The 18,313-nt window shown below is 38.7% G+C and overlaps 1 protein-coding gene across 1 annotated transcript in view; it reads right to left on the bottom strand.

Moving 5' to 3' along the window:
- Positions 1-4,622, bottom strand: part of kcnk10a (potassium channel, subfamily K, member 10a) — a 36,314-nt gene extending 31,692 nt beyond the window's left edge. The window contains exons 1-2 of the mRNA XM_007252940.3: positions 3,875-4,622; positions 201-583 (exon numbers count right to left, since the gene is read on the bottom strand). Coding sequence (XP_007253002.1) covers positions 201-583; positions 3,875-3,932 — 441 coding nt within the window. The 5' untranslated portion in view covers positions 3,933-4,622. The remainder of the gene's footprint in view (positions 1-200; positions 584-3,874) is intronic.
- Positions 4,623-18,313: the final 13,691 nt, after the last annotated feature.

The following is an 18,313-nucleotide window of genomic DNA, read 5'->3' as shown; positions in this document are numbered from 1 at the left end:
TTTTTTGCACAGAAAAACAAACAAAAATGAATAAATGATGACATATTATTCTAACTATTGAAATCCTTTTTAACATTGCCAAAAGTTAAAGCTCCATCTTCATATAAATGTACATATATAAATTTTAATGAGATTGTGGGCAAAAGACATTAAGACCTTAAAGAACATGTCAAGGTCTTGTGTTAAAGCACTGCTTTTACCTGGATGAGCTCCTCCAGCTCGTTGCGCGTGACGCAGGGATGTTTCTGCAGAAAGGCGGCCTTCTCGGCTGTGATGGTGTCCTTCTGGTTGCTCTCAAAAGGCTGCTCCAGAGCGCGGAAGCCCAGACCACCGGCCACTAGATAGGCCACCACTACCACAAACACGGCCAACACTGTCTTCCACTTCATGACAGTGAAAGGCGCAGAACCGTCCGCCACCGCATCCATGCTGGCCACCATGCTGGCCGGCCGAGACACTGACAGGCGAGGCAGGGAGCAGCCCATCGGGTTCTGCATGGTGGCCACACTGGCCTGCACCAGGCTGGACTGCAACATCCCTGGCTGGACTTTCTTGGGTGGAACCAGGTTGGTCTGCACAGCCACTGTAGAAGAGACACAAACACAGATCATTAGAAATGAGGCAGCAGTCTTCTGACCTTTTTTCCCTGCAACTGTACAGTAGCCTTCTATGTGCATAACAAGAGCATGCATGAGGATTGTGTCTTCAAAATCCATTTCAACCAAGCTCAGCTCAACCCCGCCCCAGAAATAGAGATTGCGGCTTGCTGCTCAGGTTCCACAAGCTTTGTCATTCTTTAGCGCCCCCCCTGTAGTGAAGAAATGCCGCCTGTGGCGATTTCACATCATTAACTCCAACCTGAAAATGCCATGGATGAGACCCTGATGATCTCATTACGAAGCACTAAGCTAAGATACATCGCATTATCTGGGTATTTCGAAAAGCAACAAAACCAAACATCATGTTGATAAAAAGGCAATGCTAATAACCTGCTGAGTTGAATTTTGTCATTGTCAAAGAAACTAAAAAAAGGTACTTTTTCCAGGTTTGGAGGAGCTCTTAAGCTGAGTTATACATGAGATATCCAACATGATTGTGGCTTTTTTGCTGAAGATTGAAGTTTAAATACTCCCTAGACAGCCATGCCAGATTTTTAAGGGGCTACATAAGAAGAATCTTTAAATCATTGTTTCTTGTCAGATATGATTTCCCTGACTCTCCTATAGAATTCTTTGCAATATGTTGGAGAATCCATAAATAGCTCATAGTACTGCAGAGTCCCATCAGCAGTAACAATAAAAAAAACAAAATGATGAGTAAAGAAAGTTAAACTCCGTAATAAACACACAGGAAGTATGAAATCTGTGACAAGAACCATAAGGCATATTACACGAGAGGTTCTCTTTATCCCCCAGTGTAGCACAGTAAACACTGAGTCAGTGAAACGCTGGTGAGTTGCTGTAAAACATCACTACCCTCGCCTCTTTACCAGCCTGACTAATACACTCACGCCTCTCAATAATGGTTCTCAGTTATGGGCTATCAATTTCTTTGCTGCATATTTGCACACACACACATACACTCACATACTGGCACTCTCTAATGACTTTATTGGCTGTGTGAAAACACATTAGAGCCGTATGCCGCAGAACCCTGGAAACACACTGATCTGATGAAGCTTCTTTAGCTGCTCCCTTTAAGCAGCTGAAAAATATCTAAATCTACATAAACAAATTAAAAAAAATGTACACAACATAATTTCAGTGAAGAAAACAAATCGAATTCACTTATTATTGGAATATACATCAAACTGAGTTGGTGTATGTTTTTTAAGAAATATATTTGGGTGCAAAAAGTGGATTTCCTATTAATATAGCCACAGGAGGAAATAAGTGAATTCACAAAGAGATTTGTGTATAAGACTCTGATAAGCAGATCAGATTTGAGAGGTGTCTCAACTCAAGCTTTGATGGAAGATGCTAAAACACAGCTGACATTTCTGTACAAAGGTCTTAACAAACATAGATTAGAAATATTTTGGATTCATTCGCACTTTTTGTGGGCTCTCCTAAAAGGATGTATTTTTTTTATCTTTTTGGTTGAGGAGAAACACAGCAGATCTCAATATTGTTTCACCCAAAAGAGGAAATCAGCATCAGATAAGCATCAGTAACTAACCTTGGGGGTTTGGCACAAAAATTATATAAAAAAAAAATAATAATAATTTGATGTTTCATTTTGCTCTCCTGAAATAGTTCTGAGATGTAGAAGAGAGCTATATAAGAACTGTGGAGATCCAACACCTCTCTTCTTTAAATGTTTTTTTTTTTTTTCAGGTTAGGTTGAGGTTAGATCAATCTGACTGAAAAATTAAGTCACATGTGAGTGATTAATTTGAGAGTGAGATTATCAGTGGGTTGTTTCTCAAGACCTGAATTTTAGAATTAGGTTCAAACATCAAACATTATTTCCTCTTGAATATAGTGGGTGGAATATGATGGAAAATAAAAAGGTAAAGAAAAAAACAATTTAAATTAGTTGGGATGAGATCAAAATGAGAAATAAAATCATGTTGGAAATATTTCATTGGTTCTGTATTTTTTGCTACTCATTCAATATATTTCTTTTCCCCAAAAGAAACATATTCTCCCAATATGTTGTACTGTCTACCCATCATTCATTACATGTTCAAAATACAAAATTATTTGTATTTTCAAAACATCTGTACACAAAATCGAGAGATATGTTTACTGGCCAAAATCAAGTATTATTAATCAAATAAAACCTGAATCCTATGTGAAACATACTGTGTATTTTTCCTTATTATGAACGTATTACATGGTTTAACTGAGTTTTCTACAGCAAAACTGATCTTAGTGTATTTAAATCCCTAACATCTATACATTTCACACTGCCTGTAGCTTCAAGTACTTGTCGCCTGTTGAACAGAATCTCTTGTTGCTGTTAGTTGCATTACGCTGCATTGGCCTAAGGAGGACTGACTTGGCGGAAAGCACGAATCCAGATTTTGCCCCCTGTTGCGTCAGTGCGGCGCTTCCAACAGATAAAGACACGCTGATTTCAAAGCTGATTTCAAAGCGGAATATGAAACGTGACTCCAATACTATAATAGCTGAGTGCTGCCGGTTGTGTAATCAGGAGTCGTGTAGTGTGAAGGTGATGCTGGGGGCTAATGGATGGAATTCATTGTGCTCATCGCGCGCGCGGGAGGGAGGGAAGATTGCAGCAAAGAACAGGCGGGAAAATTCGGGGCTGTTTTTTTTCACCTGGTGCCAAAGGCGTAATTCACCTTAGATCTGCATGCACGATCTTAAGGGTTTCCCCCCAGACATCCTCTTTCCCACCACCACCACCACCAACAACAACCTCCAGTCAGGTCTCGTGCACGAGCGTGCACGAGCTGTGAGGTAATGGGTCTGTCTCTTCTTCATCATGCAGCAGCCGTAACACTGCGTAACGGCGGCGATTGGACAACACGAGCGCTGCATTACAAACAAAATTTTAATAAGCTTTGAATCTGATATATACCTATGATCTTTTGCATGCACAGGGAAAAAATCCTTAAATTGAATTTTCCACAAGCACGAGCGCGCTACCCCACCTATACGCCAACAGCATGCAATCACGCTTTCGGCTTTAAAAAAAAACTGTCTGCGTGCCGACTCTATGCCAGCTGGAGTCCACACTAAACTTCGCGCGCATGCTCCTGTAACACAAATGACCAATGATGATGATATAGATATGGATGCATCTATATGAGCAGGCAATGCATGCACCGCAAATAAAATCCTGTTTTAAAAGTTCACACAGCGTTTATTATTTTTAAACGAATGCACGAGCGCGTGGTACCCACCTGGCGGTGGTCCCAGGTTGGCCCCTGGTTTCCTTGGATTTTCCGTTGGAAATTTCATCTTAGCAAAAAGAGCATGCAAAAATATAGCGCTCGTAAACAATGCCGAAAAAAATACGCTTAAAAATGCGGCAAAGTGTCGCTCCTACAGCAGAAAGGCGCTCGTGGCTGTGGATGCAGCCCAGCCTGGGAGTATGCGCGGCTTCATCATCGCCTTCACTGAGGTGGTGGTGCTGATGCTGCAGCCTGCTGCATCCTGGCGCTAAACTGCAAAACAAACGCGCGCGCGCTTCAGGTTCCTTCTTTAAGTTCTACATGGTGCAGGTTCTCCCGGCAGGCTGCAGTATAATGGAGAGTGGGAGGCACAATGGAGCAGCGGTTGTCCGTCTTTGGCTCGCCTCAGCTCTTCATAGACCCTCCATCTGCTGCCCATGCGCCTACTGGTGGAGATGTGTCAGCGCGCAGTGATTTCCAGCAGCTCTAGGCGCTGCAGGTTCACGCGTGGTGGTGTCGGAGTGGTCTTACTATATAGGCTGGTGCTCCTCCATCACTCCATCCCTCCACACCACTTACTCACTCACCCAAACACTCTCTCTCTCTGTCTGTCTGTCTCTCTCTCTCTCTCTGTCTCCCTCTCTCTCACACTCACACACACACAGTGCTGTCTGGGTGATGTCTGCAATGCCAAGGTCCACAGCTGCAGTGAGGATGATGATGAAGGGGGCTGCCGTCGACCCCTGCGGCATGCTAAACGTGATGTTCCCTTCTTACCTAACATCTCCACTGTGTTTACGCACACACACACACACACACTCTGACTTTACCTTCAGCAAAGTCACTTGAGATATTCACTAGACACATTTCATCCTTTTTCCAGGATGAGGCAAGCACATCCAATAGCAACAAATAAAAAACAGCAGCAACTTAGATTATTCATCTGTTGCATGAGAGGGAGTGTATTTGGATGTTTGCTTGCTGATATTAATGTACATGCACTTGAAAAACAAAATAAATATATAGCAGAATGATCTTTGTTTCGTGCAACTGAATTAATGCAACAAATTCATTTTTATGTTTTTTTGTTTTACTTATCTGATTTTTGAAACAAACTCAGTTTGCTTATTATAGCCTTATAAATTATATTGCAGTTAGCTCCATCCACACTCTCTGATAGTGGTGGATGAAGTAAAGAAACCATCTGATTGAGTTAAATTAGATATACCCAAGAGTGAACTATTACTCCAGTCAAAAAAGAAATCCATTATTTTATTATTAATCTCATTATTTTATTAAGTGTCTGTTTAAAGTGTCTGCTAAATGTTAAATAAAGTATAATGTAATGTAATGTAATGTAATTTTGTAGCAACAATTAGTTAATCAACTCATTTTAGGTTAAATGACTTACTGTTGGTTCACCAGTATTTTAAAAGAATGTCATTAATTAGTAACACTGACATTGGTTTCTAATGAAATAGTAATAAACAAAACAAACAAATCACTGAAGGCAAACAGTTCATTAGAATTAAATGTATTTGAAAACTAGTTTTAGATTTATTCACAACTTAGTTAATTAAGTTAATTAAGTTTAATTAAAACTTTGGTTTGTATTTTGTCCTTCATAAAATATAATCTGCTTTTCATATTTAATCAGGCTATCTTTTATTAAGCTCCCGAAGGGACATGGTGTATTATTTTAAATGAAAAAAGGGGTTAGCACCACATACTAAATGGTGAGCACCACATATTAAGTGGTGAGTATCAGATACTAAGTGCCACATATTAAATGGTGAGCAAATATTTAATGGTGAGCACCAGATTTTAGTAGCTAGGAAGCCATACACTCACTGGCCACTTTATTAGGCACACCTTGCTAGTACCAAGTTGGACCCCCTTTTGCCTTCAGAACTGCTTTAATCTTTCGTGGCATAAATTCAACAAGGTACTGGAAACATTCCTCAGAAAGTCTGGTCCATATTGACATGATAGCATCACGCAGTTGCTGCAGATTTGTCGGCTGCACATCCATGATGGGAAACTTCTTTTCCACCACATCCCATAGGTGCTCTATTGGATTGAGATCTGGAGACTGTGGAGGTTATTCCAGTCCAGCAAACTAATTTCTTGTTCAAGAAACCAGTCTGAGATGATTCACGCTTTATGAGATGCACATTATCCTGCTGGAAGTAGCACCGGAAGATGGTACACTGTGGTCATAAAGGGATGGACATGATCAGCAGCAAAACTCAGGTAGGCTGTGACGTTGACACAATTGGTACTAATGGGCCCAAAGTGTGCCAGGAAAATATTCCCCACACCACCTGCACCACCACCACCAGCCTGAACCACTTATACAAGGCAGGATGGATCCATGCCTTCATGTTTTTGATGCCAAATTCTGACACTACCATCCGAATGTCGCAGCAGAAATCGAGACCTGGTAACGCCTTTTTTAAGGCGTCTTCTGCTGCTGTAGCACACAAAACAACTGACAGACAACTTCAATTACTTACAATAATCTGCCTTCCTAAGTTGTTATTTAGCGAGCTAGGTTAGCTCACATTAACTACATACAGTACTTTATTTCAGTGTGGAATGTTTTATCTAGGTAGCTAAAAGCTAAAGCCCAGAGCTAACAATAGCAACTCATATTAGTGGTGCACAAGGCAGGAGGTATCATTTTGTAAAAAAAAAAACGCTTTTGAGCACACACACCCTATCTGATGCTCACCACTTAGTATGTAGTGCTCACCACTTAATATGTGGTACTCACCTCTTAGAATCTGGTGCCCATCATCTATTATGTGGTGCTCACCACTTACTATGTTTTTACATACAAAATATACACCAGTTCCCTTCAGGGACTGCATAATCTTTGTCTATTTTTCAATAATAAAATGTATTTGGTAATGTAAAATTGATTTAGTTACAAATTACATTTGCATTGTTACTGTCCACCACTGCAATATGATTGGTTAATAACCATTTAACCTTCTAAATCTAAATAACAATTGTTGTTGTTAACCAATTCAAATATTCAAAGCATTTCGAATCATCTTCTTCCCCTATGATTAAAATGGCCTGGAATATAATAGGTTAAACATTTAGTCTGAACTGAAGGTCGCTGACTCAATGCTTTGCCATCCATAAGCTTAGACGCTCTCAATTCAAACATAACTTTGAACCATCTTAGTATTATAGTGTAGTCTTGCTAGACGTCATTTGTTATATTTAATGCACAGCTACAGGTCAGACTATTTCAGCACCATGGACAGCATTTATTAGCTGAAGTAATCAGCTTGCTGCTGCAGAACCTCCGTTTTCTAACTTGTTTTCTACAAGTCAGTTTAATTGTTATGAGCTAGGTGTGTTTTATAGTTCTATAAATAAAATTCTGCACTACAGTCTAGTGTAAATATGGCAAAAGAGTTGGTGTAATGCCATAGCTGAACCATCTTCAGCTTTTGTTATAGAAATTGTCAAATTCTAGAACCATTAAGGACGCAGCAGTGGGAGAAAATTAAAGTGTGAGATAAGGAGCTGTGCTTCTACATGCCCATAGCATTGAACTAAATGTTATTGCTGTCCTGCTGCTTTTCAATATAGGTAGTAAAAGGGATTCAGCAAAGAGAAAATATATAAATAATTTAAATTAAAATAATACATATATTAATAATACAAATAAATCATGTAGATTCATATTAAGTTGATGTTTAGTACATTTGTTTGTTTATATTATTGTAAAATATAATTTTTGTGAATAATTTTTATACTTACCACAAACCAAAACATGTGATAACAAGCAGATTAGAATAAACTCAGTTAAATTACTTGTAATCACGTGGCAGCTTGTTATGTGTTTACAAGAACCACAATAACCTGGTTGGCAAGCATTACAAGCATTACGCCTATTGTCTGTTTGTAGTACAAATAAGCGCCAAATAAACAAATGTAGACAGCGCCATCTGCTGTTCAACCTGCGTGTTACTGCTGAGCTTCTGAAACTTGCTTTGTTACTAATCCTCTGCAGAGATATTTAGTTATGCAGTGGTGTATCAATGATCTTACACCACTACTACTACAAAATAAATAAATAAATAAAGGACCACTGCCAAACCCATCCACCCACCCATTTGTGCTCACACCATCATTATCATCATTGTAATGCACTACTAAAATTCAGTAAAATCAAGCAGTAACAAACACATATGTTGTTAGCTGTCTGCTTAAAGTTACCTTGCTGTTTTATGATTTGAGATTATAACAGAAAGCCCACTGGACACCACATAAACAGATGCACTGGATAACACAGAAAACACTGAATACCACAGAAACATAAGATACCATTGAAACTAAATACCACAGAAACAGTGGAAACCACAGAAACACTGAATATTTTTGTAGTATCCAGTGTTTCTGTGGTATTCAGTGTTTCTGTGGTATTCAGTGTTTCTGTGGTATCCAGTGTTTCTGTGGTATCCAGTGTTTCTGTGGTATTCAGTGTTTCTATGGTATCCAGTGCTTCTATGGTATCCAGTGTTTCTACTGTATCCAGTGATTCTGTGATAACCAGTGTTTCTGTGATATCCAGTGCATCTATGGTATTCAGTGTTTCTGTGGTATCCAGTGTTTCTGTGGTATCCAGTGTTCTTAAAGTATTCAGTGTTTCTGTGGTATCCAGTGTTTCTGTGGTATCCAGTGTTTCTGTGGTATTCAGTGTTTCTGTGGTATCCAGTGTTTCTGTGGTATCCAGTGCTTCTATGGTATCCAGTGCTTCTATGGTATCCAGTGTTTCTACTGTATCCAGTGATTCTGTGATAACCAGTGTTTCTGTGGTATCCAGTGTTTCTGTGGTATCCAGTGTTTCTGTGGTATCCAGTGTTTCTGTGGTATCCAGTGCATCTATGGTATTCAGTGTTTCTGTGGTATCCAGTGTTTCTGTGGTATCCAGTGTTTCTGTGGTATCCAGTGTTTCTGTGATATCCAGTGTTTCTGTGGTATCCAGTGCTTCTATGGTATTCAGTGTTTCTGTGGTATCCAGTGATTCTGTGATATCCAGTGTTTCTGTGGTATCCAGTGTTTCTATGGTATCCAGTGATTCTGTGATATCCAGTGTTTCTGTGGTATCCAGTGTTTCTATGGTATCCAGTGTTTCTGTGATATCCAGTGTTTCTGTGGTATCCAGTGTTTCTGTGGTATCCAGTGTTTCTGTGGTATTCAGTGTTTCTGTGGTATCCAGTGATTCTGTGATATCCGGTGTTTCTGTGGTATCCAGTGTTTCTATGGTATCCAGTGTTTCTGTGGTATCCAGTGTTTCTGTGGTATCCAGTGTTTCTATGGTATTCAGTGTTTCTGTGGTATCCAGTGTTTCTGTGGTATCCAGTGTTTCTGTGGTATCCAGTGTTTCTGTGGTATTCCGTGTTTCTGTGGTATCCAGTGTTTCTGTGGTATCCAGTGTTTCTATGGTATTCAGTGTTTCTGTGGTATCCAGTGTTTCTGTGGTATCCAGTGTTTCTGTGGTATTCCGTGTTTCTGTGGTATTCAGTGTTTCTGTGGTATCTAGTGTTTCTGTGGTATCCAGTGTTTCTGTGGTATTCAGTGTTTCTGTGGTATCCAGTGTTTCTGTGGTATCCAGTGTTTCTATGGTATCCAATGTTTTCATGGTATCCAGTGTTTCTGTGGTATTCCGTGTTTCTGTGGTATCCAGTGTGTCAGTGGTACCCCAAGTTTCTGTGATATCTAGTTTCAATGGTAGCCCATGATTCTGTGATATTCAGTCCATCTGTTTCTGTGGTATCCAGCCTTTATGTGGTATTTAAGGGTTGTTGGAGAAGCAACTGTTTTTAAAGATACAGTCGTTTTCAATGCTAGCACTTCTATTTATGTGTTTGGAGGCATCCAGGCTGGACCATTACTCAATTTGTCTGTATACTACTTTGATGGTTGTATTAAATCAGAAACATACATTGAGATTTTAGAGCAACATATGCTGCCTTCAACATGATGTCTTTTCCAGGAACATCCATGTATTTTTAAAAAATACAATGCAAATACATGCTGCACACATCAAAAAAGGCATGGCTGTGGAAAAACAGAGGATGGGTATAGATTGCCCTCCCTGAATGTCCTGACCTGTGCGATATTAAAATGAGGCAGTTAAACGATAATGGTAGACATTTGTTTATTCTTGTCCTCAGTAGTAAGCACTGAATCTTAAAGCAAAGATTCAGAGTCTGTTAGTCAGTTAAATACCATCTCTCCTATATCACACCACTTCTTTCTCGTCTTTCTAGCAAACGCAGCAGACCATATGATTTACCACTAGATGGCGACATTAACATTTCCAAAAGAGAGAGACCTTTCTTTTACTCCTGTGTCCGGCAGATGGAGCTCAAACTGAACATCACAAGCACACTGAATACTGCAAGACAAGTTTATTTATAGAGCAGATTTTAAGTAAATTGGCAATTTAAAGCATGTTACATTAACCAGGCAATTAAACTTGCAATAAATTTAAAGTAAAAAAGTAAATAGAGCAAAGTATATTATATCCATTTGTCTGAAAAAAAGTGATCAGAGTCTGTGAACCTCACAGTTTCAGGACGTTTAATACAACTGACTGCAGTGTAATGTCTGATAGCTGCCTCTCCATTTTTTGTAATCATGTTTTTATTGAAAGTTTTAAAAATAACAGTTGCAAAAGTACAGTGCTGTAAACAGTTATTGTTTTATGTATTTTAAATCCCATCCACACCCATATCCACCCTGCCTACATCCATCCAACCATGCACGCATCCACCCCACCACATCTATTTTTCCTTACCCACAACCATCCCTCCCCACCCAGCCACCCCACGTTATTTAGAAATACACAAAACAGACATATCCTAGTATTAGAAAAGAATCATGGTAAAAAAAAAAAAAAAGAAGAAGAAGAGCTGCCTCTCCTTGTTTATTTCCAGGTATTGTTAACAGGTTAGACACTACTGACGTGAAATGTGTTTCTCCAGTTAGTCTCCCATAAAGCTGCAATGTTCATATGTGGGTTTTTTTTGTTGTTTTTTTTGTGTGTGTTTGTTTTGTGTGTGTTTGTTTGTAGCGTTGTATTAGCATAATTTTATAAGTTTAAGTTGTAATATTCAAATAAAATTTGTTTAATATTTTCTATACAGGATCTTCAAAATTAATATTTCCTACACAGGACTCTCTAGTACAGAGTTCCACTTTTAGGGCAATACCTATCTACAGGAACCAAGCAACAGTGTTCACTGAATCACTGAATTTAAGTCCCACAGTCTCAGTCAGTCACTCACCTCATTTACCACACAGCCTGTCACTCACCTCGTAGACAGTGTCTGCCTCTTTGTAAAAAGAGGTTTAATGATGAGCTAGCTCATCATTAAACAATTTGTCTATAATAGGTTTGAAAATAAAGAAAGCTTAAAAAAATAAAATAAAATAAACCCCCCAAAAAACGTGAAAAAAACAAACAAACAAAAACAAAAACGTAGAAAAACAGTTCCGGCTAACTGCGGCTCTTATAATAACATTTAACAGCACGTTCATTTGTTAGAGTTAATTTGTAACATTTCTAACATATTTAGGGTGTTTTTTACTCACTTTTTTTTCTCTCCACAAGCTTAAAAAAATTTATTATGCAAATTAGGTGATGACATCATTTAGCCACTTCTAGACTTTTAGGACAGCCAATAGCTACTTTCCTTACTGAGGAGTTGGCAACACTACTAGGCAAATGTTTGTAAGTTGCACATCTCTGTCAGCAATGGGTGCAAAAAACAGTTTAATGCAAACGTTAGAAAGCGTGTCCACAAACTGTATATTTATTGCACATAGTGTTTCCATGCTTAAGATGAACACACGTCTAGCCGTGTAAACAGTGTCAGAACCTTTTTCACTGGATAACCAGATAGAGGTGATAACACTCCTTCACTCAAACATCCTTTCTTCTCTGTACTGGCTGAAAGACAGCACTCGCATACAGCAAGAAAAGTAGAGGCAGAAACAGGCCAGACCAAAGCAGAGAGTGTGTGAGGTGGTGGGTGTCTAGGGAATAAAGCTGTGGACATAGAGGGAGCTCCAACAACTAAACTGCTAAAAGTTTATTAACAGTTGCTAGCTACCTAGGAAAATTCTATGCTAGCATAACATTAGCTATGTTTATGCTAGCTGTATATACCTTAAGAATTAAATATGTGTGTCATTGGTTCTAGAAATATTATTTTAACTGATGAACAATGTACTAGCATAACATTAGCCATCCATGTATTATGTTAATACTACAGACCTCTAAAACAATTCAGCCTTTTTGTAATTAATGAACAACCTACTAGCCTGCAGCAACATTAGCTTCCCGTGTGTTTTGCTAGCTCTACAGATTTCAGCATTAAGTCAGTGTGTTAGGGATGGAACTAAAGACTTTTAATAATTGATGCATCTGGAGCTTATAAATACAATGTGATTTCTGAGAAAGGTGTCTTTTTTGCATTTTTTTGCGGGTAACAGAGAAAATAGTAAGATATTAAGTGAGATATTTATATCCTCTAAGAACATCACTAGCATTGTCTGTTTTTCCATCTGCATTTTACATGTTATAACACAACTTTAAATTCACATCAGTTTCTGTGTTGACGAGCAAGTTGGCCAACTTTAGAAATCCTGATATTCTCTAGAACTAACTGTTCCTCAGTTCATTGCTCAATATTTCCACATGGCATTGGTGCCAGTAGGTTTATGTGTATTTGTGCCAAATAATACTATTCTATTGACAGTACTTTTCTACAGAGACTAGACGAGCTGTGAGTGAACATTTGCACATACACTACTCACAAAAAGTTAAGGATATTTGGCTTTCAGGTGAAATTTATGGAAAATGTGAAAAGTTCACACTACAGTGATATCATATCATAAAGGATGCGCTGGTGATTTTCTCAAATCAAACAATTTATTGAAACAAAAGTTAACAACAATGGTGGGTAAACCCCATTAAAAAAAATTAATTGTCTCAATAACTTGTCATGTGCCCGTGAGCATCAATTACAGCTTGACAACGACGTCTCATGCTGTTCACAAGTCGACTTATTGTGCAGAATTTCGGGCCTCTACAAGGCGATTCAGCTGATCCCACAGGTTTTCAATAGGATTCAGGTCTGGAGAAAGTGCAGGCCATTCCATTTGAGGTACACCAGTCTCCAACAGCCGTTCCCTGATGATGCGACCTCGATGAGCTGGAGCGTTGTCGTCCATAAAGATGAAATCAGGCCTGTGTTGTTCATGTAGGGGCACAATCACTGGATTAATGATGTTATTCAGGTAGTACGGGCTTGTCACTGTACCATTCACAAAGTGTAGGGCAGTTCTGTACCGACTGGACACACCTGCCCACACTGTAACACCGCCACCTCCAAAAGCTCGTCTGGTAACAACAGTGGCTGATGCATAGCGCTCTCCTTGACGTCTCCAACATCGTTGCCGGCCATCATTTCTGCTCAACGTGAATCGACTTTCATCAGAGAATAGCACTGAGGCCCACTGGTCCCTCGTCCAGCGTAAATGCTCCCTTGCCCATGCAAGACGATGATGCCTGTGCCTCAGGTACCCTTGCAGGTCGTCTAGCACGCAGACCATGCTGATGTAAACGGTTTTGAATGGTCTGACGTGACACTTGAGTGCCTCTCACCTCCCTTAAACGTGCCTGGAGTTGAGTGGCATTCATCATCCGGTTTCTCAGGGCATTGTTCACAATGTAGCGGTCATCAGCCTGGGATGTGGCCAAAGGACGTCCACTTCTACGCCTTTCTGTGACTCTTCCAGTCTCTCTGTATCTCTGTTGCAACCTGCTGATGACACTCTGTGACACTCTAAGCTCAGTGGCCACTTCGGTCTGAGAACGTCCCGTTTGAAGCATCGCAATAGCAAGGTACTGTTGATCTATTGTTAGGTGTCGTCTTGGTCTCATGATGTCAAAATGTGAACAGCATGATGAGGACAGCTGTTTAAACACCAGCTCTAATTGAACCAAGACATTTATTGGTCCATTCGAGGATCAAACACCTGTTGTGAATTTTGCCGTTAAGCTCCTCGTTAGAGAACAGCAACTTGTGCAAAAAGTACTGAACCATTTAACAGTTGGACATTTGCATTCAAAAGCTTAGAGTAGGTCACATTAAGTTCACCTGTAAAGGTTTAAATGAATTTTAGGCTCCTCCTGAAATTTCACCCTAAAGCTGAATATCCCTAACTTTTTGTGAGTAGTATGTGTCAGCAATGTTTGCCACTTAAAGTAACTGGATTCATTCATGAATAGCAAACATTCATATAGCAAACTTTTAACCACATGTCAAACAGTGCAAACAGTGTCAGAACTAGTGCTGTCGGGATTAACATGATATCACATGCAATTAATCTTGAAACTTTTTACCAAGTAAATATGAGACAATGACCCAACTGTATGTAAAATTCACACAGTATAATAAATACTGATATTTAGAGTAATATTCCAGTAAAATACATAAGTTCACTTACTGGGGGTACTGGAGGTCTGGGGGTACCGACCTACCAAACAACCTAATATCTGGCATTTCTGCTGCACTATGAATTGTGTGTTTGATATATATTGATATATTTATTTCTCCAGCTAATCAGAAATGTACCCAGTTTGTAACTCGTTAGGCCTAAATATATTACTGAAGCTATCAAATGAATGACTTCTATTGAACTTTTAGTGTTTATATGTGTGTTTTTTCTGTTTGTTTGTTTGTTTGTTTGTGTGGTTGTTTGGAGCTTTAATATATACTACATTGACAAAAAAAATATTGAGACAATACTCATGATGACTGAAGTCTGGTGTTGCATTTAGTCCTATTGCCATTTATAGTTTATGATTGTGTGTCTGATTATGACTTTTACACATTCAAAGTCAATTATAAATGTGTCAGTTAGTGTTAGCTATTTATTTGGACTGTATTAAATTACTTTTGATTACTTTACTGTGTGGTATCTTTTTGTTTGTTTGAGGTGAATAACAGATAATTTTATTAAATAATTGGGGGGGGGGGGGGGGGTATACTAAAGAACAAAGGTATTTAGATTCCTGCTTGTAAACTGTTTCTTCTAAAATTGAGCATTTAGTAAAGGTTGGGTCTCCCATAATGCAGCTATGTTTATATGTGTTTTTTTCTGTCTATTTGTGTGGTTGTTTGGAGCTTTGATATACACTATATTGACAAAAAAGTATTGAGACAATACTCGTAATCATTTAAGTCTAGTATTGCATTGTGTCTATATAGTGAGTATCTGTGCTTACGTGATAGTTGTGTTTTATTCTCAGACTGTGTGTATAAAGGTTTAAATCTCCTGAGCTCTTCTATAATACCTCTATCACTGCGATCAAACAGTGTATTAGTAGTAATGTGTTTTGTGCTGGAGCAGAGAGCTGTAACCTGTAGGTTAAAACCAGCTTAAAGTCACCTGAGACACTTCAGTGTGGGCTGATCTGATACTGATCTACAGCAACAACCAAATCCTGTTCTCCCAGCACTGGAGGAATATGGCTAATAAAGCTTTAAAGCAACAGACGCTTATGTTATACCATTTAACACGGTAACTCTAGAAGTTCTGGACACTTACACTGAAGTGCCAAAATTCTGCTTGAAGCATGTTTAACAAAAAAGACATGAAAAATACTCAGCTCGTAAAAAGAACATTGTCACGTCCTTGTCCTGTCCCTTGTTAGCCTCCTTGTTTTTCCCCCTACTTTGTTTGTTGTTCTAGCTATGTGCTCATACTTTTGTTCTTATGGTGAAATGTCTCTCCTTGTCTCCCATGTCTTTAGTCCCCCCACCTGTGTTCATTTGTAGCTCCGCCCCCTCATTGCCTGTTCCCAGGTGTTTCATGTTTCCTGTTCCCTCCATGTGTATTTAAGCCCCTGTGTTTTCAGTGTTAGGTGGTCTGGTCTTCTGTGAGGAATTGCAGCAGGGAGGAGGCAAGGCAAACATAAACACAGGGTAATTTATTTAAAAGAAAATAAACAATAAAGCAAAACTTAACTCAATACAAGATACAAGAATAGACAGGACTACTGGAATTAACACTGAACAAACTAACAAAACAGATAACAAAGAAACAGCAACCCGACTGAGGTTAAATACTGAAAACACAGGGGATTAAATAAAAACACATGAAGGGAACAGGAATCAGAAAGCACCTGGCCACAGGTAAAGAGGGGGGGGGGGGAGCTGAACACAGGTGGGAGCACAGAAGACATGAGCAGAGACAAGGAGAGACACAGAGTGCCAAGTGCTATGAGCGCATGAATAGGACAACAAACAAAGGAGGGGAAAAAACATGGAGGCTGACAAGGGACAAGACAATGACGTGACAGAAATGCTGATCTTTATTTTATCTTTTGTAAAATTAGGACACATTTTAAAAAATTCAATCCATACTTGTTATAAAAATTACAGGGAAATAATAATTGTTCCTAAAAGAAAAAATCTTTAAAAAAAAACACTTTTTACAGTAAAGCATATGCAAACTGAGTCATATGTACCTCCATGGATCATCCACTAGATGGTGGTAGATGTTTGATCTGCACCCACAGTGTGTTAATCTAACAGAGGCCTGGGCAGCAGCAGTGGGAGTGAGTGCTGGTCATGTGTTCTATTCACACGTTTCCATTTCTGCTCATGTCAGGGGAAGAAATTAATGAGCGCCTAAAGGCCTGGCATTTAATGAAGGCAAAACGTCCAAATTAACCTTTTTCAAAAAGCCATTTCCTAAAGAGATGAATGCAGAGAGACTGTTTAAAAGGCTCGAGTCCTTCACTATCGGCCAGCGGTTTGTTCATTTAACACACATGCAGTCGTGTGATATTTCACAGCGTGTGAATGATGTTGTGTGTAAGTGATGTTTTATAGTCGACATCTTGAAATGACCTGACATTTATTACACAAATGTAACTTATAGTTTATGATTGTGTGTCTGATTATGACTTTTTCACATTAATGATCAATTATAAATATGTCAGTTAGTGTTAGCTTTAATATTAATTGAAATGTTTAAACTTTTTTGTTATTTAAAGAAAGACCTCATAAACATCTTATGGAGCAAATAAATTTAACCCAATTCTGAAAATGTAACAGCATAAAAAACTGATAGTTTAAGTGCTAAAGCATCTAAAATATTGTTATAATATTTTAATGAATGCAATATATTTGGACTATAATAAATCACATTTGAATATTTTACTGTGTCTTTTTGTTTGTTTGGAGAGGTGAATACTATAGATTGCTTTATTAAAATATGGAGTATTTTAAATATTACAGTCCTTTAGGTTTTGGATTTTTGTATTTTGACACATATTGAATTTTGGACCATTCCTAGAAGAATTTGATTATATTCAGAAAAATTGGTTCTTGTGAGGTAAAGATGTTGGATGATCACCACCCTACCTCACCTTCAACTCCCCAGCTCATCCAAAATACTGGATGGAGCACTATCATCATTTCAGAGAACAGTCCAATGCTTTGTGAGTTCTTCCCACAAATCCCTATAAAAGGGCTCTCAGAGGCTGCTTTCAGTTAGTCAGTTAGTGTACCTCTTGGGAAGAAATTGTTGACTGAATGCAGCCAAAGAAAAGTTGCTTCATATACTGACTTTGAGAAGAAGCTTGTGAATAGACTTAAAGGAACCTAGATATTTATTGTTTCTAATTGTCAACCATCTAGATCCATCAGCCAGCCACCCTGATCTTCATTTGCAGTGGTGTTGCCCATGGCGTCACTAGCACTTTTTAAGGGGGCTCAAGCATCCCTAAAATGAGTCCCACCACCCCTAAAGGTGAAAGCATAAAGTTGTGTTTTTGTTGTTTTGTTAAATAGAAGTTTGTCTCTGAATAGCTAAAACTGTTAAAATCACTACACAGAATTGTAATACAGACAATTCAACAGTCTACCCTAGTTGTGCAAACAGCACAGTCCACTTTCTCACCACACTTTTTAATTTAGTAATCTAATGCTGCAGACTGATAATCAGCCACTACTGAGAGAGGCTAGCTAGCTAGCTAGTGAGAGAGGCTAGCTGTGGTGCTGTTGGTCAGTCTGTGTTAATATTGAAGGTGAGGTGCTAGACTAGTATTGTATGTATGTTATGTTACAGAATAATAGAAGATATGATGAGACAGGTGATGTCCCTCTCCTGATACATCCTCTGTGTGTATATGTTTGTGTGTGGGCAGTCAGTCAGCCATGGATACTGTTTTTTTTTTTTTTTTTTTTTTAATATAAAACAAAGATGCAGGTTCATGTTCAGCTGAGAGAATAAGAAAAAAAAAACTAAATTGCCCAGTGTGATCAGATGCCTTAAGAAAATTAATATTGTGTTTTGAATAGTTTTTGGCTTTTAGCTATTTAAATAAGACAAGTTGAT

This window comes from Astyanax mexicanus, chromosome 1 (genome assembly GCF_023375975.1).
Source record: "Astyanax mexicanus isolate ESR-SI-001 chromosome 1, AstMex3_surface, whole genome shotgun sequence".
NCBI classification, from domain to species: Eukaryota; Metazoa; Chordata; class Actinopteri; order Characiformes; family Acestrorhamphidae; genus Astyanax; species Astyanax mexicanus.
This window is presented reverse-complemented; position numbering and strand designations above follow the sequence as displayed.